The sequence below is a fragment of the Oryza brachyantha genome, chromosome 8, assembly GCF_000231095.2.
Source record: "Oryza brachyantha chromosome 8, ObraRS2, whole genome shotgun sequence".
Classification (NCBI taxonomy): domain Eukaryota; kingdom Viridiplantae; phylum Streptophyta; class Magnoliopsida; order Poales; family Poaceae; genus Oryza; species Oryza brachyantha.
The window spans coordinates 8,340,203-8,368,070 of record NC_023170.2 but is presented as its reverse complement, the minus strand read 5'-3'; the positions used below and the strand labels follow the sequence as shown (position 1 = coordinate 8,368,070).

Below are 27,868 nucleotides of genomic sequence, written 5' to 3'. Positions count from 1 at the left end.
GAGTTGATTGAGCTGGCGAAATGCATGTAAACATCAGAAATATCCTAATTGGATGGGCGGCGCAACAGGAGAGAGAAGGGAGTAGGCGACCCGTTTATCGCCCGGCTGAAGCGCTCTCCCCGAGTAGAAATCGTCAATATATCGTCCACGGCCTGCGACGAGCGGGCGTTTGGCCTTCCCCCGCGATCTCATGCTCCTCCCTCTATTTCCTTCCCAAATCTCTCATCCAGTTCACGCCAAACCAATTCTTGCGCGCCAAATCGATGCATAAAATCCCAAATCCATGCCAGATCACCCCCAATCTCCAGCCCCCAAACCCTAGGCCCCAAGTCACCGTTGGCACCTGCGCGAGATGTCCAGGAAGTCAAAAAGCGCCTCTGCGCCGTCACCTCATGCGATTCCTCCACCGTGTTCTCAGCCGGCACCCTCCCCGGCCATCCCTTCGATCTTTGGATCTGGGCCTGATGTCCACCGAATCCACCGCCACAGTTCACGGCATCGTCGTCCACGCCTAACTGGGTTGCTGGATTACAGCAACCATGGATGGTGGTCTCATCGTCGGCTCAAGACTCCTGGCGAGCACCTACTGGAATTGGTGCTCCAAACACTAAGGACCCAGATGTACGAGCATGGTATAATATTTTCTCCTCACGTTTTTTTCTGTTGATACTATGCGACTCATTTGCCTGAATTTTGCTAGATGGTATTACTCTGCGATTCATTTACCTATTGATACTAGGATTTGTTTTTTTTAGTTCATGTTAGTTAAGGTTGCAATCAGCTGCACTTAGGTGTTGTTTTTTATAGGGACTTATTTTATTTTTAGTCTCTAGTCACATCGGATGTTTGGATACTAATTTGAAGTATTAAACATAGGCTAATAAAAACTAATTTCATAAATGAGGGCTAATCCGCGAGATGAATTTTTTAAGCCTAATTAATCCATAATTAGCAAATGTTTACTTTAGCATCACATAGGCTAATCATGGATTAATTAGGCTCATTAGATTCGTCTTGCAAATTAGTACAATATTATGGATGAGTTTTATTAATAGTCTATGTTTAATACTTCAAATTAGTGTCCAAACATCTGATATATCATGAGGCTAAAAAGTTTAGCCCCATCTAAACAAACCCCTTATTTGGCAGCCGTAACTACCGTGGCTGCATGTATGCACTACTATTCTAGAATATATCTTTGTTTGTATTTGTGTAGCAGCTGTAGACTAATAGTGCAGCCAAGTTGGGCCTAAATTTCTGTAATATCATCTCTGGGGCAGTTCTATACCAAGCTAAGAGCATCCCCACGAGCTACGCTATCTCATACTCCATCTGTAATTTGGCGCATGAGAGCAGAAAATCTACCTCCAGCGGATACGCCATTTAGCCGTCCAAAAGTAGCGGATGCGTCAAACCAGGAGAGAGAAAGACCAAAAATAGTGTATCTCTCTCCTCACGCTATCGAGCTCCCGCCCTCTTCCGGACTTCCGCCCCCCTCCGGCACGACTCCCTTCCCTCGCCGTCGTCGCCGGCCGGCGAAGGTGAATAGCCTTGGAGAGGGAGGGTGCAGAGAGAGTGTAGCCGTGGAGAGAGAAGAGAGGGAGAGGTATACCAGATCTGGACGGGAAGGAGCACGCCGGCCGCTGCCTGCCGCCGTTGCGCTGCGCGTGGTCGCTGCCACCTGCCGTCGTCACCATGCGTGCAGCCGCTATCGCCTGCGTCCGCCCCTCGCCTCCCGCCGGTGCACTCTTGCCACCGCCCCTCGCTAGCTCGCCCGCACGACTCTCGCCCCCACAGCCGACGCCGCCCGACGTCAGCTCGCCCGCCGCCCCTCGCCGCACGCCCGCTGCTGCCCCTTGCCAGCTCGCTTGCCACCAGTCCACCACGCTCGTTGGCTCCCTGTGCGGATATGTAGAAAGGAGTAATACTCCATTGCTCGAATATGCAGAACAAGTACACGAGCAGAGAAAAGACTACACAGTACAAACTAGATTTATGTCGCTATATTTTCACAGTACTTCTATTTTCTTTTTATTTATGCCGCTATAATTTTTCCTTGTTAGGTTAATTATGTTAATTTACTCGTTCAAAAATATACCCTTCCAAATTATAAATGTAAGGTTATTATAAATATAAGGTTAGTTGAAAGATACTATTAAAATATAAGAGGTATGTTATGGATGATATGATATGGATGATCTGTTGGAATGAGAAGGGATATAAATGAGGAATCTTTTTGATGACCATCTATATAATCATTTGGATGATCAAATATAGATGTGCTCCTGGGGATGCTCTAATATGAGCAGGTTTCCTATATATATTAATATATATTAAGCTACTACTATTTTTGTCCATTTACTGTCACGGGGATATAATTTTTGTGTATACCTTTTGAACAAGGGAGTTTTGTTTGTCCATTTACTGTCATGGGGATATAATTTTTGTGTATATACGTTTTGAACAGGGAGCAGACTCTCACCCACCAGGTGGTTTTTTTTTGAACAAAAACATACCAGTCCATGTACAAGGTGTTAGTGATGGGAGTTCATTTAGGCCCCGTCTAGTTCCCAAAAATTTTCACCCAAAAACATCACATCAAATCTTTAAACACTTAAATAGAGTATTAAAGATAGATAAAATGAAAAACTAATTGCACAGTCATGTGAGAAATCTTCTTTTGAGTCTAATTAGTACATGATTAGCCATAAGTGCTACAGTAACTGTAACATCCCAGCCTAAGACTTAATAGGATTTGATAGATACTCATACCAACAAGTTGTAACTTCTTTTCCGGAAAAGACGTGTGTTGGTTGTATGAGGGAAGTCTTGATGTCCTAGAGCATGGGGCTGGGCCAGGGGGGTTCCTAGGGTGGAGGCGTGACAGAATGGTATCAGAGCCGACCCTCGCGGTTTCACGGGCGCGCGTGGGTCCTGCGGAGACACGGCATGGCACATGGGCCGGACCTGGATACACGGACGTGGCCAAGAGGGAAACATTCCTGGTTGTTTGCCCAAGTGTGGGTATGTTGGACCGACGGGGACGTCGGGTCCTTTGAGGTTGGGTGTATGTAACATCCCAGCTCAAAACTTAATAGGATTTGACAGATAATCATACCAACAAGTTGCAATGTGTGAGGGAAGTCTCGATGTCCTAGAGCACGGGCCCGGCCTAGGGGGTTCCTAGGGTCAAGGCGTGACAGTAACCTATATGCGCTAATGACGGATTAGTTAGGCTCAAAAGATCCGTCTCGCAGTTTTCATGCCAGCCGTGAAATTCGTTTTTTCATTCTCGTCCGAAAACCCCTTCCGACATTCGGTCAAACGTCTGACATGACACGCAAAAATTTTCATTTCACCAACTAAACACCCCCTTAAGTCAACTGATGTTGGCGATGACACCAATTTTACTGATTGTGGTAGGACAAGCATGTTATGGACAAAAGATGAGGATAGTAGATTGGTAAGTTACTCTCTTTTTTTAACATGAAAGTTGCTCTTTCTGTTAATTCAATGATCTAGTCCATGTGTTGTGTTAACAGCAATGCAGTAAGCCACCTCCTTTGGTTATATTTCAGGTCGGCGCATGGTTGAACAATTCAAATGATCCAATCCATTAAAATTGTTTTCTTTACTTATTTAGTCAATAGTCCAACCTAACTACAATATGTTGTAATCTGGTCAGATAATTACAAATTTCATTAAATTGCATTGTAATCTGGTGAGTTAGTCAACAGTCTAACATAACTACAATATCTTATAATCTGATCAGATAACTAAGTATTTCATTAAATTGTTCTCAGCATAGCTCATCTATATAGTGCTACTTCCCGTCTTCATTTTCTGCCACCTTTCTTCTCCTCCATCTTCCTCACTCTCTATGGCACATTCATCTTCCTACTTGGATGATTCGGACAAGAGAGTATGTAGTTGAGTAGAGCATCCTAGATTCATTTGCTAGCAGGCTTGCAATGAAGATCAAGGCTAAATTTTCTGGTGGAGTGTCGAGTAGACAGTATGGTCCGAGAAAGAGCATTTGCAGGGATCATTTAGGTGCTCGTCAGCGTCTTGTAGAGGACTACTTTGCTGCAGAACCACTCTACTCCGAGAGTATGTTTCTGTTAACGCCAGAATTTGGATAATTCCCGTTGGAGATTAAACTGTGATTAAAGACCGAATCGAACAGGAAACAGAGCAATCGGATAGAAGACCAGGCGGAATACAACTCGGATTCAGCTGATGGAGTCCAGATCGGATAAGGGATAGAGTCCGATTAGGCCTAGAATGTTAATATAGATTCGGGAATAATCAGAGTCCGTGTAATTTAGTTATATCTGTTAACTAGAGTTCGTTTAGATTTTTCCTTTATCTCTAAGGTTGTTAGAGTCCGATCGGGACTTGTCTATTAGATATAGAATCTACATAGGAGTTTGTTATTTCTTTTTATCTATTAGGAGTCGCATGTCATGTCTGACACGGATTAGCATCCACCCGTGGGTATAAATATATGTGTCCGGGATCATTGTAAATCATCTACATCAATCAATAGATCAATTACTCTCGGCGCATCGCCACCCTCCTAATCGAGGTTTCAACTCCGGCAGAACTTGGCACCTGACGTGGGGCTGCATCGTCTCGATCTGCGATGGAGGGGTAAGTCCTACGTTCCGCCGGGCCACGGTAATCATTCGGCTAGATTAAAACTGTGTCGGTTCGGTCTGATCATCTAATCTAGTTGCGCGATTGCTAGTTATCGTATCAGTTTCAACTTAGATCACTTTCGTGTTTTGAGTCAATCTGGTCAACCACTTTGGACGATCTATGTTGGTTTGATATTCGTTGTTTGACATATTCAATCTAGTACTGTCTCGGTTAGATCTGATCTAGTAAATTACGTTTATCAGATGGTTTATATCAGATTGATGTGTTTTACTCATTGTTTTATCGGAGTACTAGCCGATAAGTTACTAGTCATCGGCTCATTGGCTTGATAGCAATCTAGATCTGTTTAGTATCTATCCTAACATTGCTAGGTATAATCTTGAACTATCTCGATTGGTTCCAATCTTCTATGATTATTCTTAGCAATCCGGGCTAGGTATTTTCTAGATCTTGGTTGTTTGTCCGCCGTCTATAGACAATGATTTTTGCTGCTCTACATGCTTGTCATATTTACATCAATAGAGTAGCCGATTGCTTTACAGCATTACTTCTATACCAATCTGCTTGATTTAGTTAGATCGACAGTTATTTATATTGCATCGGCTTATGAATTACATGCAAATTGGTTTTAGCCGATCACAACACATGATTCATTGTTTATTCCAAGTAATTCGTCGGTTTATTTATTAATCTTATCGATCTTTATGTTTCCTATAATCATATCATGCTCAACTGCATACTGTCTTAGTTAAATCCAATCTATGTACATCTAGTTCGATCTGGTTATAGGGGCTCGTTCGATCGACCAAGATTAATAAGTAACTTGGCGGATTAGATTGGTTTAATATTTAATCTAAGTCTATTTATATCAAGTTTCTAGTCGATCCAAGCTTTTTACAGCCGATCGTTCATCCTATCGGCTAACCATTGCAACATCAACATCCGATTGGCTGAAACTTTAGTTACCTATTGGCTCGATAGTCGATCGGCTTGTTTTACTGTTTATCTTGTCAGTTGCAGGATCAAACTTACTGGCACGCCCGCGCACCTTCTAAGATTTAGGTCCTGCACTAGAGCTGTCTAAGATTGACTCCCAGGCCTTAGTGTGTGACACGTCTGTTAACACCAAAATTTGGTAAATTTCCGTATTGGATTCGGATAAGGAAAGGTGCAAATTCCAATAGATATTTTATCCGGAAGAGACCGAATTTAGGAAGGAATCATGAAGACCAAGCCTTGGCGGCGTAAATTTATCTATTAATTAGAGTTAGTTAGGATTTTTATTTTATCTCTAAGGTTGTTAGAGTCCGCTCGGGACATGTGTGTTAGAGATAGAATCTATCTAGGAGTTTGTTATTTCTATTTATCTATTAGGAGTTGTATGTCGTGTCCAACACGACCAAACCTTAACCCGAGTGTATAAATATGTATGCCTGGGGTCATTGTTTTTCATCTACACATCAATTAGATCAACTTCTTTCGGCGCATCGCCACCCTCTTCTGAGGTTTCAACTCCGGCGAAACTTGGCACCTGACGTGGGGCTGCATCGTCTCGATCTTCGACGGAGGGGTAAGTCCTACGTTCCGCCGGGCCACGTTAATCATTCGACTAGATTAGAATTGTCTCGGTTTGGTTTAATCTTTTAATCTAGTTGTGCGATTGCTAGTTATCGTATCAGTTTCAACTTAGATCACTTTCGTGTTTTGAGTTGTTCTGGTCGACCACTTTGGACGATCTACGTGGGTTTGATATTTGTTGTTTGACATATTCAATCTAGTACTGCCTTGGTTAGGACCGATCTAGTAGATTGCTTTTGTCAGATGGTATATATCAGATTAATGTATTTTGTTCATTGTCTTATCGGAGTACCAGCCGATAAGTTACCAGTCATCGGCTCATTGGCTTGATAGCAATCTAGATCTGTTTAGTATCTATCCTGACATTGCTAGGTTTAATCTTGAATTGTCTCGATTGGGTCCGAACTTCTATGATTATTCTTAGCAATCTGGGCTAGGTATTTTATAGATCTTGTCTGTTTGTCCGCCGTCTATAGCCGATGGTTTTTGCCGATCTACATGCTTATCATATTTACATTAATAGAGTAACCGATTGCTTTCCTGCATTAATTATATATCAATCGGCTTGGTTCAATTAGGTTAGTAGTTATTTATGTTGCATCGGCTTATAAGAATTACATGCAAATAAGTTTTAGCCGATCGTAACATATGATTCATTGTCTATTCCAAGTAATTCGTTGGTTTATTTATTAGCCTTATCGATTTTCATGTTTTCTATGATTATGTCGTTTTGGGTTGCATACTGTCTTGGTTAAGTCCAATCTTTGTACGTCTAGTTCAATGTGCTGCTATTTATGCCACTCTTTCGCTTTGCTTCGCTCGGCCTCCTGTTTCTGTCCTCTTTTCCCTCTCTTCCCCTTGCTGCCATCATGGGTTTAGGCGGGTGATGCTCCCGTATAGCGAGGTCTATACGGTACAACCTCCTTTGCTTTGTTGTTCGCTTTTACGGATCGTTTCTACGGCGTTTAATGTTGCTGTTGTTTCCTGCAGATTCGTCGGCTGCGGTGGTTCGCCGGTCCGGCGCATCGTCACCATCTCTTTGTTGTCCTCTGTTTCGTCGTGAGTGCTGCTTCGATCTACTGCTCTTTCTGGCCTTTGTTTTATTGGTTGGATGTGTTTCCCCCTTTTGTTGTCGGTCTTTGTGTTAGAGGGTTTTAGTGCTACGGTAGTTCTTCCATCTGCTTCTCTTCTGGTTCCGCTCGTTGCTGCCGTCTTCGTTTCGGTTACCACCTTGTTGTGCTGGTTTTTGCTTGCGTTGTGATGTACTCTGCTCTGGTTTCATTGTGTTCTTTTTTCCTCTGCCTGTATTACGTGCCTTCTAGCTATTTAGTCTGTTCGCTTCACTTGTTAAATCAATATTCTTGCTCCTCCTCTTCTCCTGTCCCTGTCCAGATAATACACGAGGAGGAGCAAAGAATTGTATAATCCTCCTCTTACCTTGGTCAGTTCTGTTGCTAATCTGTTCAACTTCGGTTGCTTCGACGCCACGAGACGGAAGCCAATCTGCGCAGCCAGTTCTGAGAATTTCGTTCCGTGCGCCTGCGAATTTCTTTGCAGTTGTTGGTGCAAAGATCCAAGTTTTTTTAGTTAGTTCCCCCAGAATTTGTCAACCTTGTGAAGTTCTTGGAGCGAAATCACGAGCCGTTTGAAGCTTTTTTCCTACTTTGAAATCCCCTTTCTCGGAGTGTTAGGAATGGTTTTTTGATACAAAAATTGGAGCTTTTTCTGGTGTTATTAGTATTGCAGCAAAGGTTGCATTTTTGTTGTTCGACTCTTGGTCTGCGAAGAAGAAGGTGATGGGAGGTTGCATTTTTGTTGTTCGACCCTTTGTAGTACAATAACTTATTTACTGATATCCTATGTTTCTCTATTGCCAAACAGGTAACAAGAAAAAAGCCAACCACTGCATTATCTGGTTAAAACATCTGCTTCCTTTCAAAGTTCTCTCTTCTCAAAGCTAAGTTGTGCTTGTTCAAAAGGCATGTTTAGGGGAAGAAATATCACAGTTCAGAATTCAAATGGAAGAGATCCCATCGTATATGTTATTATAGAAGATACCAATGGTACTCTTTTCAGTGGGATGGAATATTTGCTCCTTTTCCATTTTCTTCATTTTCTCTGGTGACCATCTTGGTGCAACATTTACCATCGTACACGCTTAAGAAAATTCTGAAACAAACGAAACACCCTTTTCATTCCTTCACCTTTTTCCAGTAAAAATTCCAATGCTTGCGTGATGTTTTGCACTTTAATGCGGATAGCTGAGTAAGTGATTTTCTGGTTTCTAACAGGTTTTTATTTCATACGTTACTGCCGGATACATCTGCTGAAAGTTTGGAGCTTGACTAGGAGCATTACGTCATTCCAACACCAACTGCGCCACCATTTCAATATGCAGCAAACCTTGCTGCGAACCCAGCATCCTTGATTCAAACCGGAGCTTTACGGACAAATGACATGCTTCTCAGTGATGGCATCCAGAGCCCAAGAAGTGCTTCTGCAGCTTTTCAAGATCATAATTATGATAACAAGGTTAGCGATAATGAGGTCGAACTGGTATGCTAGAATATTTGTTCCACCAATGAATTATTTATCCTCCCCACCGCCTACCCCACCCACCCTCCAAAATAAATGAAGTGTGTTGTGTTTTCACTTTAGATCAGATTTTGATGTGACATGTCGCCATAAAAGACCATACTTTTTACTGATTATAGCATTTGTGTTGTCACTTAGTTAACTTCCATCTGATCTTAATTGATTATCATTTAATTTGATAGACTATATTTTACTCCTCTCAACTGTTTTTTTTCGGTTGAACGGAAATAGCACTGAATATAAACATTGAAATGCCAATTTGGTTTGTTGTAGGATAATGTGCCATCGCCTGCAGATTCTTTTAAGAAGTTGCAAGCTTCTGGAATTGTAGAGTCAAAATCATTTGACATCTTCACAACATTGCAAGAGCAAGATGGGCGAAAGGGACTTTTTGTAGACAGGGGTGTTGGCTGTACTATGTTTGCAAAATCATTCAGTTCATGTTCCCTGGCTTCTGTTCTTAATTTTGTAACAGGAAAGGTCAGTACTGTTCCTGTCCTTAACCAGCTAGATCTATGGCAATGAAACTAAAAGGGAAGAAAATTGCTTATGATCCTAAACCCTAAATAAGTCCGTGATTCAATGAGTGATTATGACTACAGAGTTCAAGTTATTAAATGGGTAATTGAGATGTTGTGTGCGAACCTATATAATGCATATTATGATCCATCTATATATTTATCAACTTTTGATTGTTGAAAGAAAATTTCCATCAGAATGTAGTCTGTGCTTGATTCTTTCTTCTTATGGACGTATTGTCAGGCTATGTCAGAAGCAGCAGGAGCTGTTGCAGCAGCAGCTGTAGCTGATCAGTTGCATGGGTCAAATGAGGACCGAAATCTAGCGATTGTTTTGGTAATTTCAGCTGTTGTTTCCTCTCTTATACATCTTTTAGTATTAAATCACCAGACATCTTGTTGGCTGTTGCTATCTAAAGCAGATCCTTCTACCATGTTCGTATGGTTTTAAACACATAAATGAATAAAAATGCATGAAACTATGAAAGTACGCTCTGAGTAATCTGAGAGCTAAAAAGCTAATATCCAAGTATCCAACTATCACATTAGTAATTCTCCTGTCTCCTAACGGACTGTCTTGATGCTTAAAGTACTTGTTATTGCATCTTAATATTCATTTGTATCACTGCTTGTTTTGAAAGGCAGATTTTCTTCCTAAACATGTCTACTTGCAAACTAGGTTGGCCTACGAGCTCGTGGTAAAACATTTACTGCAGTTAAGCTTACGAGGTACCTTTGTGAGTTAGGTCATGAAACCAGACATTTCAATGTTGGAAAGGTGATTATACTCTTTTCGTGGTTAATTGTCTTGCCACAATGCAGTACATATTGAAGACTTGTTTCACAAGTGAACTAAACTCTCTTTTGGTTGAAACATGGTAATCAGGTACCAACAACTGATTTTCTGCAATTCTCTTTGCACTTTCTGATTGTCTTTCAAGTATTTGATTTCTCAACTTGGTCATATGAACCCTGTGCCATATTTGATTTCTCAACTTGGTTTTCTGTTTCTTCGACATATCTGTTTAAAATTTTCCAGTGTTCGTCACGCCTGCACCCCTCTACCATATCTAAATGTAAACAATATCCAGTGCTTCGTTTTCAGCATGTCACTCTAATAAGTAATGTGTTTTCCTTCTAGGCAGTCCTTAAAGATCTAAAGTATGCGGATACTCATGGTGAGTGAAGGTTTAGGGTGATTCAGCTACCATAGGGATCACAGACCATGCTCAGGTAATTAGGTTTCAAAGTATTATGACAATGAGCCATATGTGTCTTATCTCTCTGGTCTCAGATAAGTATGATAAGAGGTCTCAGATAAGTAGATCAAGATATCGCACCTTTCACTTACGGTTGCGGCCTGCGGGTAGGTTCAGGCATCACAAATTGACTAGAGCTACATTAGTAAATCACTTGGGTTATAGTTCAGTACTTTCCACACAAATGCAACAACATTGGTAAAATGCAGCCTTAGGAACTGAAAAAGATCTGAATAAATTTTATTGATAGCTGCCCCAAGTACTGTAACACACTATATTTCTATTTCCTGTCTCATGGCCAGTTATTGCTGTTGTATTTATACATGTTTAATGAATACGTCAACATATTTTATTTTCATTGTGTACTGATATTCAAAATTGCGTCTTCCTGTGTCGTGTGGGTTTTGAGCTGGTAATCGTTGAAGAACTCCAGCTTCAGTTGCGAAGATTGGTGTGTGCTCTCGTGTTTTTTTTTGCCTCTCTTTACAGTGGATAATATATAATGGATCGGTTGTTCTATTTTAATGATTTTTACCTACAGGAGTAACTATTACGTTTGGTGGCTTTAATTTGATCAAGACTGAAAGTTCTTTTTATGACTTGTTCAACTTAACCACTTCGTCGCACTACGCTTTACCCAATTACTGCACAGTTAACATTTCAACTGTCCATTCGGTGGCATTTTACATGTATTAAAACTATGATGCATTGTTTGCAGATTCTTTGTGATGCACTGAACTCCTGTTCAGACTTGAAACTGACAAACAAAAAAGGGCACAAACAGGCTTCAGTGATTAATGGTCCCCACTGGAGAGGAAAAATAAAGGTCACTTGTTACTTACATTTCCAATGTTGCATTATGTATTATTGAAACTCTTGACTTCAGAAGACAGGACTGTGTTCCAGGGTTGTGGCCAAAAGCTTTTCAGGGTGAAAGGAGAACAAAGTCTCAAAGAGAACAGACAAACCATATTGCATTACTGGTTCGTTCAGATTCTCCTTTTCCAAAATTTACCGGCCCCCAATGCTTTTCTCCTTCATAGGCATGCACACTTACTTTCCTGTTGTAGTCAATAGGAACCATTAGTATTACTTCTACTAAAAAATTCCATTTCTTTATAGTTTCTTATCAGCTAGAGTTATCAGCATCGTTTCTATTTTTTAGGTCAATTATCAACCAGCCAAATTGCAAATTCATAATAATAAGTCCATCAGTTTTTGCTTATGAATTTTTCTTTACCCTTTGGTGTTTTCCGTTTATGCTGAATTTTCTATTCTTTTTCAACTGTCTTTGTGTGTTACTACTAATATAAATATTAAGTTTTCTGTATGAATTATCTGATTCGAGAGTAAGTAGTACGTTAATTCAACAGCAAGTCTTGTGCTGTACTGCTGACCCAAACAATAGCAGTACTAAAAGCTTCAAACAAAAGCGGGGAATCACATAGGAAAAACCTGAAAGTTCCCTAAGAATAATACTGTTAGAAAACATTTGGGTTTTTCGTTGTTACGTCATCGCGATTCTGTTTGTTGATTTAAATCACATCTAAGTACTTGAAGATGATGAAAAGGACTACCGTAAAATTTGAGATGGTATACAACTTTAGGCTGCTTTTACTACAAATTATCTTCTAAGTGAAAAGGAAACAAAAACAAAGGGCTGATAAAGTACCACCTCTTTCACCATTTTAAAGAGAAGTGACTGATACTTAATAACTTCAATATGGGAAGTTCACAACTTCTGTACTTCTGGTTTACCCTCAATCTGAAGTTGTTTTCTACATTTTGTCTTACAAAAGAAAAGAATTGGTTTTATTCAATGTTGCATTCATCATATTCTAAACATCTGAACTTCTATTATATCTTGTTGTCTCGGTCTATCTGAAGATGGCTTCAAGTAATTACTATAAATGTTTAATATCTCAACCCCGTACTTTCGAATGAGTGTAACTATGCATTACCAAAAATCCTTTGACCTCCTTTTCTTATGTATGTTGAAGTTACGATGGTTTTTGGCATTGAAAAATTTTAATTTATTATAGGATCCAGATTAGTTTTGTTGTGATTGTTTTCTGCATCTGATCAAAAGCTAAAGCTACCATGGATTGTTCAACTTTTGGTAGATCTGTTTCAATTATAAATAGGTCATAGCAGATAAAAACGATATGGAGAATGCAAAGTGACCGAGTTGAAATATTTTTTTTATGTCTTCTTGTGGGCTACTCTATCATGATACTTCTGTGTCCAACACTAAGTGATTGCAAAGAAGATACATATTTGGATAAGTAGGAACTAGTAACCAGTTACATATAAATCCCTAGCAACTTTACAAAACATAGCTTGTGCGTCGACTAATGTTTGGGCGACACCCAAAGAAATATCAAACTTAGGTATGATTGTAGATTAGTCATTAATGACTTTTGTGTTGATGCTTCGAAAAATAACTTTGATCAATGTGATTGGTTATTTGCAGCTCTAGGGCATTTCTTGAAATTTCCTCATATCTCTTCATTTTCTAATAGTTACCGAGGTGTGGCTTATATTGAAGCTTCTGCAACGATTTACCAAGATGGAAAGGTTATTACTTCCTTCAAATCTATATTTTTTTAATTCTTTTTGTAAAATAAATTACGAGCATAGCATATGCATGTCATATGATCACTGTGCAATGGTTCATTATGAGTCCTATTGCATTTGTTGGGCAAGGTATTATAAATAAACCATGAGATGTGCGGTTATAGGTGCATTTCCTTGAACGTTGGGTGTGGACTATAGTTGACAAATGATTCTGAAATGATTTAACATGTTGAAGTGTCCCACCTTGCTACTATAAACGTTTGCCCATGAAATAGTAAATACATCTCTACGAAGTGTTAAATGCATCTTGGCTGTAAACGCATCCCAGAAACAGTAAATATGTCCCAGAAATAGTAAATGTCCCCCTAGGACTCTATATAGGACACAATCTTTGTGCTGTTGTTGTAGTATAAATAATGTATCTTTGAAGTGATTCTTTTTCTATTGTTTGATGTTTTGGCTTATATGCCTAAAACATTGTCAGCAAGAGCTAACTGAAATTTCCCTTTTAAATGTAATTTGAAAAAATCATGTAAAATATCACTTAGTTTGATGTATTTGAAATTTTAGAAATGGTACCTGTCAAATATTCCTTCACTGAAATTTCAGAGTGCTTTCTTTGTCTATGTGAATGATTGATTCAGATTTATATTGTGAAACAGTCAAATGAAGGAAGTTTAAGTTACTATTATTGACTGACCATCCATAGTACAAATTGCTGTAGTTTGAACTATTTGTAAATTAAAATGGTATTGTTGTACAATTGTGTCCCAACATTTACTTGTATTCATATCTGTGCAGAAAGCATATATTATTTAGATCTATTGAATTGTTGAGAAAACATTTGTTCAATGAAAGTTCCGGTACAACCGTACAATTTGATTTAGGAATGGTGATTCACTTGTGTACGAATATGTATATATCACACATCTTAGGGTGGATGGAAGAATATTTATTTGTATTGGAATGGTTTTCACTACTTTTTTCTTGAGTGTTCTCATACTTACCGGGATTGAAGAATGCTTGTCAGATCAGGACATTGTTGTTCCCAGTTGCATAGAATATGAACAGATCCACATATTTTTTTGGTATGAAGCTGCTTTATGACATTGCCCACATTTTCCCCCAATTTCTCATTTCGTCGTGATGATGATCTGGACAAACTAAAAGATGCTGTGATGGAAGAAATGACTAGGGTTAGACATCGAATTTATTAGAGTGGTCAAGGTGGCTATGTACAAGCATGTAGCCTTGTGTCATTGGAAGCTCTTACCAAGTTCTTGAAGAGCCCTGTTGTGAATATTCCCTTCTGTGATTTCAGTATAGGGCCAGTACGCAAGAAAAACGTCATGAAGGCCAATGTTATGCTTGAGAGGAAGAAAGAGTATGCTACTATCTTGGCATTTGATGTCAAAGTGATGCCTACTGCCTGTGATCTTGCTGAAGAGTCTGGTGTAAAGGTCTTTATGGCAGATATAATATACCATATTTTTGACCAATTTACAGCATACGTTGAGGACCCGAGCGAACAAAAGAAGAAAGAAAGTGCTGAAGAAGCTGTTTTCCCCTAAGTTCTGAAGATTATGCCAGACTGTGTTTAACAAGAAGGATCCAATTGTTTTAGGTGTTGATGTCCGAACTCTGGCAAGGTCGACGCGGTGCTTGCTCTGCGCCGCACGGTCGTCAGGTGGGAGGGCCTCGGGGTGGCAGCGGGAACGGCTATGGATCTGGCCAGACCCACCATGGATCCGGCTGGGGAGGCTGTGGATCCAGTCGGCTCGGCGGTGGATCTCCGACCTTGCGGTGCTTGTTTGCGGCCGCGGCTTCAGCTGGTCATTCCTCACCGTACGGATGGCGGCTCAACATGGCTGCAGGCGTCAGCAGCCTCTGCGGCGGCCACGGTACCTATCGCGCCTTTGGTCACCTCGCCGATGGATACGTGAACTGGCGGAGGTTGACAGCTACTTAAGGTTTGGGTTTGCTTCCACTGCTTTGTTGTTTACCTGTTAGTTTGTCTGCTATATGCTTATGCACTTTTGGCTGTTCTGTTTTGCATGAGAGCTCAGTGTAAAAAAAAGGTTGTTCTATTTTTTTTATCATGCTGATTCGTGCAACCTACTCTAATGACCATCTTAATCTAACTGCCATTTACATCGTGCAATCACCGAAAATAACTCATGACGCACGGCCAGGCAGCGCGCCCCCACTCTCTAGTGTTTGTGTATTACCTCAAGAATTTGTACAGGTAATGCAGACTTTTACATTCAGCATGTGTCAATATTACATATGAACTATAACTCCATTGAAAATTATAGTGGATGAACCACCTCTCAAGCTTTTATCAAATCTTGTCATGAGTCATCCAAATCCTTACAAAACCTATTAATGTTTTTCCATTGCAATTGTTTGATAGGGCTGGGATTCATTGGATACTACAAATCCAGCAGAACTCTTAACATTAACTTTTCAAACCATGGGGAAGTTGAAGGAATCTGAAGAATTATTGGAAAGGTAAAGTGTACTACACTCTCTATTCCAAAATGTAAGCATTTCTAGGACTTGAATCTTGTTCTGCAATGTAATCATTTCTAACACTATTCACATTACTACTTGTCCCATCAATTGCTTTGCATTCAAAAATCATCTCATTTTATTCCCACCTACCCTCTGTTAGAATTAATAATTGATAAATTATCTCCTAACCCTAGAAGGGTGGGGTAAATACACCATGGGCCTCTAGGTGGGCTTGACACACAGGCCACAACATGGGCCACACCAACACTCCCCGCAGTCTGAACTTACCGGCACAGCGGAGTTCAAGACTGGTCAAGAAGGAAAAGACACAAGAACACCCACCCCCGCAGTCATAACTAGCCATCGGCTATGCTGAGACGGGAGCGAAACTTTGAGAAGGTCAAGGATGGGAGACCCTTGGTGAAGATGTTAGCAAACTGGGAGGTTTTCGGGACATGTAGAACCCGAGTGTGGCCAACAGCAACTTGGTCTCGAATGAAGTACAAGTCGATCTCCACATGCTTCGTCCACTGATGCTGAACCGGGTTGGTGGAGAGATAGACGGCGCTGACGTTGTCGCAATAGACAAGAGTACTCTTGGCTAGCGGATTGTGGAGCTCCTCCAAGAGCTATCGGAGCCAGGACACCTCAGCCACGCCATTAACAACGGCCCGGTTCTCCGCCTTAGCATTGGAGTGGGAAACAACTGGTTGTCGCTTGGACGACCAGGAGACATGGTTGCCGTTGAGAAAGACGGCGTAGCCTGAGGTGGAGCGACGAGTGTCCGGACAACCAGCCTAGTCAGCGTCGGTGTAGACGACGAGCTCACTGGAAGGAGACTGGTGAAGGACCAGAGCGTAGTCAACTGTGCCACGAACATAGCGTAGGAGACACTTCAGAGCAGCAAGGTGTGACTCGCGAGGATCATGCATATGAAGGCAGACCTGCTGGATGGCATATGTGATGTTTGGCCGGGGAAAGTGAGTTACTGCAAGGCACCAGCAAGGCTCCATAGGCAGTTGGGTCAGCAACAGGACTGCCTACATCTGCAGATAGCTTGGCCCGAGTGTCGATAGGGATGGAACATGACTTGCAGTCAGTCATCCCTGCCCACTCCAGAATATCAAGAGCATACTGACGCTGGTGAAGGAAGAGGCTAGAAGGACGAGGCTCAACACTGACACCCAGAAAGTGGTGGAGCACACCGAGATCTTTCATAGCAAACTCCTGCTGCAAGGACTGGATGATGTGCTGAAGCAAAGTCTGATTGGACGCAGTAAGTATGATGTCGTCGACATATAGCAGTAGATATGCAGTGTTAGGGCCACGATGGTAGACGAACAGGGAGGAGTCAAACTTGCACTTTGTGAACCCCAAGGAGACCAGGAACGTGGCAAACCAAGTACCAAGCCTGAGGAGCCTGCTTCAGACCATAGAGGGACTTGTTGAGGCGGCAAACCATGTCAGGACGGCTGGAATCCACAAACCCTACTGACTGGCTGTAGTAGACTGTCTCGGACAGAGTGCCATGGAGGAAAGCGTTCTTCACATCCAGCTGATGCATGGGCCATGAGCGAGAGAGAGCAAGCGATAGTACCGTGCGCACTATGGCAGGCTTCCCTACTGGACTGAAAGTCTCATCATAGTCCACACCAGCTCGCTGAGTAAAGCGCCGGAGAACCCAGCGAGCCTTGTAGCGATCCAATGAGCCGTCAGCACGACAGTTACGCGTCCAGATCCACTTGTCGGTGACCACATTGCAACCAGACGAATGTGGCACGAGGTTCCACGTCTGGTTGGTAAGAAGGGCTGCCGTTGACGTCAAAGATGTGAACTGACATGTCACACATGAAGGCTTGGTAGTCGTTTCTCATAATGCTCCAGTGTAGGACCTAAATTCTTAGAATGCACGAGGTTGGCAGTCAGTTTGATCCTACAACTGACAAGATAAAGAATAAAACAAGTTGATCGGCTATCGAGCCGATAGGTAACAAAAAATCCAGCTAATCGTATGCCCATGTTGTAGCATTTAGCCGATAGGATGAACGATCGGCTGTAAAAAAAGCTTGGATCGGCTAGAAACTTAATAGAAATAGACTTGAATTAAATATTAGACCAACGTAATTCGCCAAGTTACTTATTAGTCCTAGTCGATTGGACGAGCCCCTATAACCAGATCGAACCAAACATACATAGATCGGACTTAACTAAGACAGTATGCAGTCGAGCACGACATAATTATAGGAAACATGAAGATCGAATAAGGCTAATAAATAAACAGATGAATTACTTGGAATAATTAAATAAACAATGAATGCTTTGCTGCGATTGGCTAAAACCAATTTGCGTGTAATTCTCGCGAGCCGATACAAAATAAATAACTGCCGATCTAAATAAATCAAGCCGAATGGTATAAAATTAACATAGTAAGGCAATCGGCTACTCTATTGATATAAATATGATAAGCATATAGACTGGCAAAGATCGTCGGCTATAAACGACTGACAATCGACCAAGATCTATAAAATATTTAGCCTATATTGCTAAAAATAATCATAGAAGATCAGATCCAACCGAGACAGTTCAAGGTTAGATACTAAACATATCTAGATTGCTATCAAGCCAATGAGCCGATGACTGATAACTTATCGGCTGGTACTCTGATAAAACAATGAACAAAATACTGATCTGATATAAACCATCTGATAAACGCAATATACTAGATCGGACCGAACGGAGACAATATTAGATTGAATAATATTAAACCAACGTAGATCACCCAAAGTGGTTGACCAGATCAACTCCAGATACAGAAGTAACTCAAATTGAAACTGATACGGTAACTGACAATTGCACAACCAAATTAGAAGATCGGACCTGACCGAGACAGTTGTAATCTAAGCCCATCCGCCGGAGATCGAGACGATGCAGCCTCGCGTCAGGTGCAAAATTCCGCCGGTATTTGAAACCTCGGTGAAGAGGGTCGCGATGCGCCGAAAGTTGTTGATCTAATTGATAGGTAGATGATTTACAATGACCCTGGGCAAACATATTTATACCCTCAGGTAGATGCTAGTCCGTGTTGAACACGACATAGACTCCTAATAGATAAAAAGAAATAACAAACTCCTATGTAGATTCTATCTCTAATTCTCTTAGAGATAGAGGAAAAAAATCCCAAACTAACTCTAATTAATAGATAAATTTATGCCGCCAAACCTTGGTCTTCACAATTCCCTATTGGATTCGAACTCCTCCGGATAAAATTTCCATCTGTGATCGCACCTTTTCCTTATCTGAATCCAATAAGAAAATTTATCAAATTTTGGTGTTAACAGCAGCATACTCCATTGCCTGACGCTAGTAAGGATTAGCCAGGGTGAGTGCAGCGGGGAGATCCCCGGCTCAACAGCGGTGGCGGAGAGAGCCAGAGGTCGGAGAACGCCCGCCGCTCGCTGTGTCACCATGGAATGAATGCAGCCTGGATCCCGATGGATGACAGGTGCAGTACACCACTAGATCGGGACGAGAGCGAACCCAAGTGTGGACCGGCGATGGAGGTAGAGACGTTCTGGGGACCGGGCCCGACTTGCGCTTGTAGACAAGCACGGGCTAGGTGTAGCACGCGAGCGTGGGAGAGGACGCCGGGGCTACGCTTGGCGCGGGAGTGGGCTCCGGGGCCGCTCTTAGCGCGAGAGAGGGAGCCGAGGTCGCGCTTGGCGCAGGAGAGGGTGTACCTGCAGGGAAAGGATACAGAGATACATGTGGCTGTACCACCGGGTCAGTCGGAAACATGGACACAAGCTCCGGATCAAGAGGGGAGTAGTGGAGGTGGAGTAAGGAAAATTCGACTCATCGAACACGACGTGTCGGGAGATGAGGACTCGACGAGAGGTGAGATCAAGCTACGATACCCCTTGTGGTCAGGGGAGTAGCCAAGAAACACGCACCTAGTCGAACGAGGTGCTAACTTGTGAGTAGTGGCAGAGGTGTTAGGGTAGCAGGCGCACCCGAAGACACGATGGTGATCATATGAAGGAGGTGTGCCGAAAAGAGCCTGGTGAGGGTGGGAGCTGGCGAGACAGAAGAAGGGAGACGGTTGAGAAGGTAGGTGGTAGTGTGGAGTCCCTCAGCCCAGAAGCTGGCAGGGAGGGAGACCTGGAGGAGGAAGGTGCGCAGTACATCGTTCGTGGTGCGGATCATCCGCTCAGTCTTCCCGTTCTGAGGGGAGGTATACGGACAAGACATGCGCAAGTGAACACCACGGGAGAGGAAGAAGGCACGGGATGCGTGATTGTCGAACTCGCGACCGTCGTCACACTGGACAGCTTTGATTGTGAGGCCGAACTGAGTGACAGGAGACGTCCAACACGTGGACAAGGGTGGAGAAGGGTGGAGAACGTGTTAGACATAGAATGCAGTGGAAAAGTCCAAGAGTAATGAGAAAAATCGTCAACAATCACCACATAATATTTATAGCCAGAAATACTAATGACAGGAGACGTCATAGATCACTTTGAATAAGATCAAAGGCATGACTCACGTGCGAAGAAGAAGAAAAAGGAAGTCTTAACATGACGGCCTAACTGGCACGAATGACAAAAATACCCATCGGGTGTCCTAGTACAAGGAAGATCTACACTATGACTGAGTCGAGCCAAAATGTCGCGGCTTGAATGACCAAGCCGACGGTGCCAAGACGTGGAAGAAGAGGTAGTGGCAAAAGCTGAAGTAGGTGAAGTCAATGAAGAAGTACTGGAAGCAGGAAGACGAAGGGTGTAAAGGGGGCCCTGACTGTCACATCGGAGGAGTGGACATTAGGAAGCCGAATCCTTCACAGTAAGACCAGAAGAGTGAAATTCAACAGAACAAGAATTGTCAGTAGTGAGTTGGCAAATGGAAAGAAGATTGTGAACCATCTATGGAGCAACTAGAACATTGGGAAGATGAAAAGAACCAGGAACAATGCCCACAGAGGTTACAGGAAGACAAGAACCATTGCCAACTATGATGGTGGAAAGACAGGGAAGGATGGGGTGGAAGGACAGGGGTGGATGGTGGAAGGACTGGGAAGCATCAGGGGTGGTGTGGTAAGAGGCACCGGAGTCGGCGATCCACTCCGCGCTGACCGGTGGTTTCAGCTGCATGGTGCTGAAGGAATAGGCCAGTGTCGCCTAGTCCCATCCCCTAGGTCAGGTCGGACGCTGGCTAGGCAGAGTAGGAGTCCAGGGCACTGACGAAGCAGGGCTAGCGAACATGGCCATAGGCTGGTGTGGAGGACATGGCCCGCCTCCTGGAGTCTGGAATGGCCACATTGAGATGCGCCCTGACCATGGGTTGGCCAGGAAGCACCTCCAGAGGGAGGGGCCGTTGCTGGAGCACCACGCCCGCCCCCACAGCCCCCGCCAGAACCACCACCACGCCCACCCCGGCAACGGCGCCCGCCACGACCCCCTTCCCACCCCCACTTGGCCCGGGGGGAGGACCGCCAAGAAGAGAAGTGGCAGGCGGGGCCGAGGTGGCCGGTGGAGTAGTCACGAAAGCGGTAGAGGTGGACGAGGAGGACAAACCAGGCGTAAGGCCCCGAGTGAACTCGTCGAGGATGGGCCGCTGGCGAGGAAGCCATGTCCGGAGGAGGTTGTAGTTGCTGTTGAGACCCCTATGGACATGAAGCACCAAAATCCTGTCGCTAACAGAGCAGCCGAGGTCATCTAGAGCATCCGCCATGCCCTTCATCTTCCGGCAGTACTCGCCAACGAAGAGGTCCCTCTGCACGAAGGTGTGGAACTGTGCATCAAGCTGAAGAGCACGGGCATCAGCATTCCCGAGGAACTGGCCCTCGAGGGCCTTCCAGGCCTGGCGCGCGGTGCCGCCTAGGGTCCAGATGATGTCCTGGAGATCTAGGGAGATGGTACCAAAGATCCAGGATACGATGATCCTGTTGAGCTGTAGCCAGATCCCGTCCCGTGCCTGAACAGGAGTATCGGCGAGGACGTGGTCGTTGAGAGCGTAGCGGTGGAGGGGAGGGCGAGGAGTAGGGATGGCAATTGTACCCGTTTACCTGTGGGTAAAAACCTTAATAGGGTTGGATATGTTCTCTATTTAATACCCGCGGGTATTTTATTGGGTCAAAATTAGTACTCAACGGCCCATACCCACCCGTTTATATTGGACTGACATGTGGGCCCAAGTATCCACATATATATAGAAAGAAAATTTTAGGGTTTTCCATCCATCCAAATACCCCTCGCCGATCCCGATCTGGCCGATCCCCTCGTGCGCCCCCTCCCCCACGCCGATCTCCTCGCCCTCACGCCGATCCCCTCTGCTCCCTCGCCATCGGCCGCCGACGTCCCCATCCCCTCCCCTCACCACCGGCCGCCGCCCCTGTTCTTGCCGACGCCGGTCGAATCTGCCGCCCCTATACCCGTCCCCGCCGAATCCGCCGCCTGTACGCCACCGAGGAATCGACGTTGTCGCTCATGTCCTCCTCTTCGATGCCGGTCGACGTCGACGCCGCCCGAGGCCAAGGCCGCCGCCCCCGTCCCCATCCCCGCCTTCATCGCCGGAGGACACCGCCCCCGACCCCATGTCCGTCGACGACGCCTGACGCCGCCGCCCTCGTCCCCGCCTCCTAAGCCCGAGGCCGAGGCCGCCGCATCGGTCCCCGTCCCCTCCCGCCGCACCCGTCCCCATCCCCCCCGGTGACGCCGCCCGAGGACGCCGCCCCCGACCCTGTCTCCGCTGACGCCGCCTGACTCCGCCCCCGCCGCCCCCCATCCCGGTCCCCACCGGCGCCGCCACCCGACGCCGCAGCCGCCGCCGGCCGAGGTTGGTGTATATGCTGGCTGGAATTTTTTTTCATGTTTGTTTGGTTATACTTCTCTTATCTAAATTTTTTTGCCATGATTATTTGCAGGTTGTTAAACTATGGAGTCTGGATTGAACTATTGTATTGAACTATTCCATTTAAATTTAAGTTGGACTGTTGAATTGTGTGCTATTGTTTTGTTACTGTTATTGTGGTTATATTGGATACATGTTTTGCGTGGGTATATGGGCGGGTATACCCACGGGTATCTTGTGCCCACATAAAGGCGGGTAAACGGGTATGCCCGCGGGTATATGGCGCTCGTGGGTAACGGGTATGGGCAAATTCTATACCCGTGACGTAGCAACGGGTATACTTGTGGGCATATATTCGTCTGACGGCTAGCGAGGACTTGGTCCCGCCAGCGGCCGTAGGAGGCGGACGAGGAGTCGTGGACGACGGGGACTAGAGCCTAGATGTTTTGGACCCTGACAGCCTGAAGGTGGAGTTGAGCGACCATCGGATCACTTGCGTCGAGTCGGGGACCATCGGACGGAGGTGGGTAGGTAGAGGAGGCGTTGGTGTCGGCGAAGTGGATGACGGGCTGCGGACCGGCGAAAAGGAGCAGGAAGTGCTCCGCGTGAGCAACCCGGCGGGCAAGTGCCTCGCCGCAGTGTGCTCACGCTCCCAGGCGAGAGCGGGGGCGTGGACCCACTCCTGAGCCGCCACGTATATTGGTGTCTAGCTATTTCTCTTAAATCAAAACTATCAATCTCTCGCATACCATCAATCTTTGCTTCTCGCTTGCCACCTTGTGTTTTTACTAGCGATCTAGAACATCGACACATACCATTCTTATGTTGAATCCCACGTGTAGAAGATACATGTGTGTGGTGTCTGGGTTGATTAGGGTTTGAGGGGACTATAGATTGGAATGATGAACTTGAGAGAGAACCACAAAAAGACACTGAAGTACTCAATTCCCATGTAAATATTTTTTGACCTACCTGCTACCTCTAACTAGGTCATGACACTTTAATCTAGGCAGTTTTGCGCCAACAATTCTCCAAAACATTGCTTCTGCAATGGCCGTAATCACCTGGGACCAATCATTGCTCTCTTTGTCAAATACATGATTGTTGTGTTTTCAGACCATCCATGTGGCCAACATCACTAATGTCTTCAAATCATATCAATATGAATGCTGAACTTGCTTTCAATATGAATGCTGAACTTGCTTACAACTGCTAAATCACCATGCACTTTGTTTTGCCAATTGAAGGAATGCATTGTGGCACCTGTGTAGGACAGGGTATTCATGATCACCACCATACCTGGCTTGATCCTGGACATCGTGTGAGTATATAGTCGATGGTTTACATGCCCTGATCATGGAACATGCATGTCCAGTGGTTGATCCCACACCTTTACAATTTGTTGGCTGTCTAGCGTAGAACCAGCAAGAAAAGTATTTACAGCACTCAAATGGCTCATGGCCAAGGAAGAGCTTCATGTAGACCAATTTGGAAGAATACCATCTGGCAGGCTCTAACCTCCAGCACATGACATCCTACTCTGAGGTAGTGATCTCTGATGCTGAGACAACCCTAAAGCTACAAATATTCCCCCAATGCCTGCCAGCTTACAGTGCTGGCCTCACTGTTGATTGCACTCAAAACCAAAGGTCTGTGAAGGCTGCAATGTTCCCAAAGCCACCTCAGCTTTATAGCCTATCTGAACATGTATATATTATCTATACTAAAATAAAAAGGAGGAATTGGAATTTCTCTATGGCTACCCAAGCAAATGTACGCAGGATTGACTAAATCGATTTTGCACCGTTAGATTTACATATCCAATGGATTAAAGCGATCTAAAATACTTCTCTCTTGCAATCTTACGTAGGACACACCCTCTAACTACGCCCTCGCGCCCGTCACGACGGTGAAAGCTCCTTTGCCATGATTGTTGTGCTACCGCCCCAACGCCGAACACCGCCACTCTGACCAGCGCTCTCGCCCCCCACCTCGACGCAGATTGATGGAGAGCCTAGCGAAGGATGGGGGGGGGGGAGGGAAACTGGCGATGGAGCTCGAGTCCTCTATCACGGTGGAGGACTGGCCTCGAGTCCTCTATCACGGTGGAGGACTGGCGGCATGCGCTCTCTCAGGTGGTGCCTTCTGTCGCCGTCCTCCGCACCACCGCGCCGCAGGCATTCGACACCGAGGTCATCGGCGCCAGCTACGCCATGGGCTTCGTCGTCGACAAGTCCCACGGCATCATCCTCACCAACCGACATGTCGTCATGTCCGATGGGGATCGCGTACATAACGAATCCTGCCATTTCCCCGTCGAGTTCTGGTGTGATTTATGTGTTACTCATGCACTGCTGGTGCTGTTCTCGCAGGGCCTGTTGTCACGGAGGCAATGTTCGTGAACAGGGAGGAGATCCATTCTATCCCTTGTACAGAGATCCTGTAAGTTTTTTTCCCTGTGCTAATGGCATAGTGTTAATCCAAAACTTTTCCCTCCTGTCAAAACACACAATAAGAATTTTTTATACAATCAGCGAATGATGATCGATATGTTCTAATTTGAGCTCAGTTCTTTATTTCTAGCATAATGCAGTGCCTGTATCCATAAAAATGCATCCTGCCACATAGGGAATTAAGGACTCATGTGCATTCTACTGCAATCAGGTTTAAGTTCAAATAATGATTTTTGCACTCTATTGCTTACAGTTTATTCTTGGGAGCATGAAAGGCTTCTAGCAGAACTAAATTCATTTTCAGATTTTTTTGATGGAAAAAATCATTTACATTTGAATTTTGAGCTCTGAATGAAATTGATTCTGGCTAAATGTGATGACTGCAATCCACCTTTACAATAGCTTAGCAGTTCATTTTCCTACATGAATTTGTTTCAAAAATATCAGTTGAATATACTTATTTATTTCTCTGTTATAGAACTCCATTATGACTAAATTAATTTGCTTTTCCATATTCCAGAGATCGAAGGATATTAAAGTATTCCGTAGCACTTGCCTTGCATATTTGCTAATTTCTTTACCTTAAATATAAATTTGTTTACCTTTCCATACTCCAGACAATTTTAAACCCGGTATTGTATTATACCGAGGTGCAGTTAGTGTGGCGCAGTTGGTTGTTAGAGCTTCACGGTATAATTTCCGTAGGTTCAGATTTGATCAACTAACATTACCATTTTCTTAGTTATATTTTAGCTATATTTATCTCATAAAATAATTTGAAGTTATGAGTGTGTAGGAGCTTCCAGAGTGCAAATAAGCAGTTTTGGTTTTGGTTGAAGTATATGATAGCTATCCAACACCCAATTTAACCATCCAAATTTAGCTAAGCTGCCGTACAGGTTCCATATGTATGTTACAATGGATTAAAAAAATATGAGGACTTGAACTTCCAATAGAGAAAAGGATTGGTGAGTGTGAGCTTAAGGATAATTTTTATTTCTGCATGTGGCATTGAATTGTAGTGCCAATAGAGAAAAGGATTGAAGAAGAATCTGAATCTGAATTAGCAAGATTAAGAATTTGGATCCCTACCAAACAGGCCCTAAATTGGTCCTTCCTTTCAATAGCTTTATTTTGTAACTCTAATCCTTTTTCTGGTCTCTACAGATAATTTGTTCTTGATGGATTTAATGTTGCACTTGAGCCACCAGTAGAGCAAAGGATTGGTGAGTGTGAGCTTAATTTGAATTGTTTTATTATTATTATTATTATTATTATTATTATTATTAGTATTATTCCACAAGCGACACTGAATATGTTCTTTAGGTATTAGAGTAATCCTGAGAAGTTTGAGAATATTGACCATATCAAAGTGATGGAGGAATCTCTGAATCGCAATCTGGACTTGACCTCCTAGATGACAGGTGAAAGTGTACTTTGTTTGAACTCTTTCCTCCTTTTTTAGTTGTATTCATGTGTGTTAAAATAAATTTAGAGCTGTGACTTTTATTATATACAAATTTTAAATGCAGCAGAGGATTGCATGGTTCTATTTTTGGATATAAATAGGATTGTCATGTAAACGGTAAATTTTATCATGAAAATCATGTAATCTTGATGGCAAATTGTTACAGTTACTCTGATAGATCTATTGACCTGTTTTTCCTATCTTTTATTTATTCACGGATGAAAATACAATGCTGCTTGACATACTTCAATTCCAGACGTATCAATTGAGCATATACAATTACCCTTTGATTATGAAAATTCATTGGAGAGTGTCACTTGGTTATTACTACTGTTTGAAGCTTTTTTTGCAGATGCCTGCAATTTTGTGTCCCGTGGATCATCCTTTTTTATATATTTTCCAGTTAATCATAAGAGTGTTTCATAGTTGCAGTTGTATTGGTTTATGGATGAGCTTATTTGCTTTTGAACACTTCTACATGTTAGATAAGTTAGTTTTCTTAATCATGACAAATTATAGTAACAAATCGACTGAATTGCATGTTTTTGAAGCTCATTGTAGTTTCATGGATTAGTATTGCAGTTGCTCCATATATTTCTTTGAATGGAATCAATAAATATCAAACTCACATAACTATTAATAGCTAGCTAGCATTTGGTTATCTTATTATGGATTAGGTGTAATTTCAGAAATTCTAAAGAGAAGGTTGTGACATAGATTATATTCGCTATGCAGTTTTAAATATGGATCAAAACGTGCACAACAGTCGCCTCACTACCTTATTAATTACTGGCTGAGTTTCTTGTTTTTTTTGTTGTCTGATACCGAAAGGCGACTAATACTTGCATGGGAATTGCATCACCTAGCAAGTGAGTTTCTTGGTGATAATGGAAGATCGTTAGCTTGGATTGCATCTCCAATGCAGTTGCTTAGAGGGGTGCTTATCAACATTTCAACCCTTTTTCTTGCCAAGTGGGATATAAGGGCCCTAATTCTGAAGCATCGACGCTTGACGAGGCATTCTTAGTTGACCCATGTCTAATGGAGATTTAGACTAGTCTAAAGATCATCAGAATACATTTATGAGCCTAATGACTATAACCAAAATTGTTTACAGTAAAATGATATTTGAGCATGTCCTGAATCTAGCCAGATCTTAAAGTACCATTGAGACATTGAAAGTTTGAAACTAGATTTTTACCTGCGTGGATATGATATTTAACCAGGCAGATTTATTAAACTTTGTGAATAATATGTTTTTACATTTTATGCATATAGTTGCAAGCACTTGAAGCTGCGGGACTTCTTGAAAGTGAAATGATGAGTATGCTATCTCCAGGGATACTTTGTTAACTTTATTTATGTAGTGAAAATTGATTTTTTTTTAAAAAAATCCCT

At 43.2% G+C, this 27,868-nt stretch overlaps 2 protein-coding genes across 14 annotated transcripts in view; both read left to right on the top strand.

The window, feature by feature from the left end:
- The first annotated feature begins 34 nt into the window (after window positions 1-34).
- Window positions 35-27,840, top strand: LOC102722884 (6-phosphofructo-2-kinase/fructose-2,6-bisphosphatase-like). 13 transcript variants are annotated; one of them, XM_040526655.1, is made up of 19 exons: window positions 35-632; window positions 7,231-7,299; window positions 8,122-8,303; window positions 8,532-8,772; window positions 9,109-9,315; window positions 9,598-9,690; window positions 10,033-10,131; window positions 11,331-11,438; window positions 11,519-11,595; window positions 13,135-13,189; window positions 14,814-15,159; window positions 15,382-15,434; window positions 15,603-15,700; window positions 23,797-23,870; window positions 23,969-24,094; window positions 24,420-24,837; window positions 24,922-24,991; window positions 26,170-26,228; window positions 26,329-26,627. In XM_040526655.1, exons 4-11 carry the CDS (start codon window positions 8,698-8,700, stop codon window positions 15,156-15,158), a joined length of 1,059 nt encoding a protein of 352 aa, XP_040382589.1. In that variant the 5' UTR covers window positions 35-632; window positions 7,231-7,299; window positions 8,122-8,303; window positions 8,532-8,697; the 3' UTR covers window position 15,159; window positions 15,382-15,434; window positions 15,603-15,700; window positions 23,797-23,870; window positions 23,969-24,094; window positions 24,420-24,837; window positions 24,922-24,991; window positions 26,170-26,228; window positions 26,329-26,627. The 13 variants fall into 13 exon arrangements, with proteins under 13 accessions (XP_040382589.1, XP_040382588.1, XP_040382590.1 ...); XM_040526654.1 differs by having other exon boundaries at window positions 23,964-24,094; XM_040526656.1 differs by lacking the exons at window positions 23,797-23,870; window positions 23,969-24,094 and adding an exon at window positions 27,302-27,840 and having other exon boundaries at window positions 26,329-26,426.
- Window positions 24,574-27,868, top strand: part of LOC121055200 — a 173,094-nt gene continuing 169,799 nt past the window's right edge. Inside the window, exons 1-2 of the mRNA XM_040527143.1 lie at window positions 24,574-24,821; window positions 24,922-24,991. Coding sequence (XP_040383077.1) covers window positions 24,574-24,821; window positions 24,922-24,991 — 318 coding nt within the window. The remainder of the gene's footprint in view (window positions 24,822-24,921; window positions 24,992-27,868) is intronic.

Bases quoted from the DNA above. Each gene is read 5' to 3' on its own strand.
- LOC102722884 (XM_040526656.1), top strand. From the start codon at position 8,698: ATGCTTCTCAGTGATGGCATCCAGAGCCCAAGAAGTGCTTCTGCAGCT. The intron at 8,773-9,108 runs GTTAGCGATAAT...GGTTTGTTGTAG, and splicing joins ATCATAATTATGATAACAAG to GATAATGTGCCATCGCCTGC. The intron at 9,316-9,597 runs GTCAGTACTGTT...ACGTATTGTCAG, and splicing joins TTAATTTTGTAACAGGAAAG to GCTATGTCAGAAGCAGCAGG.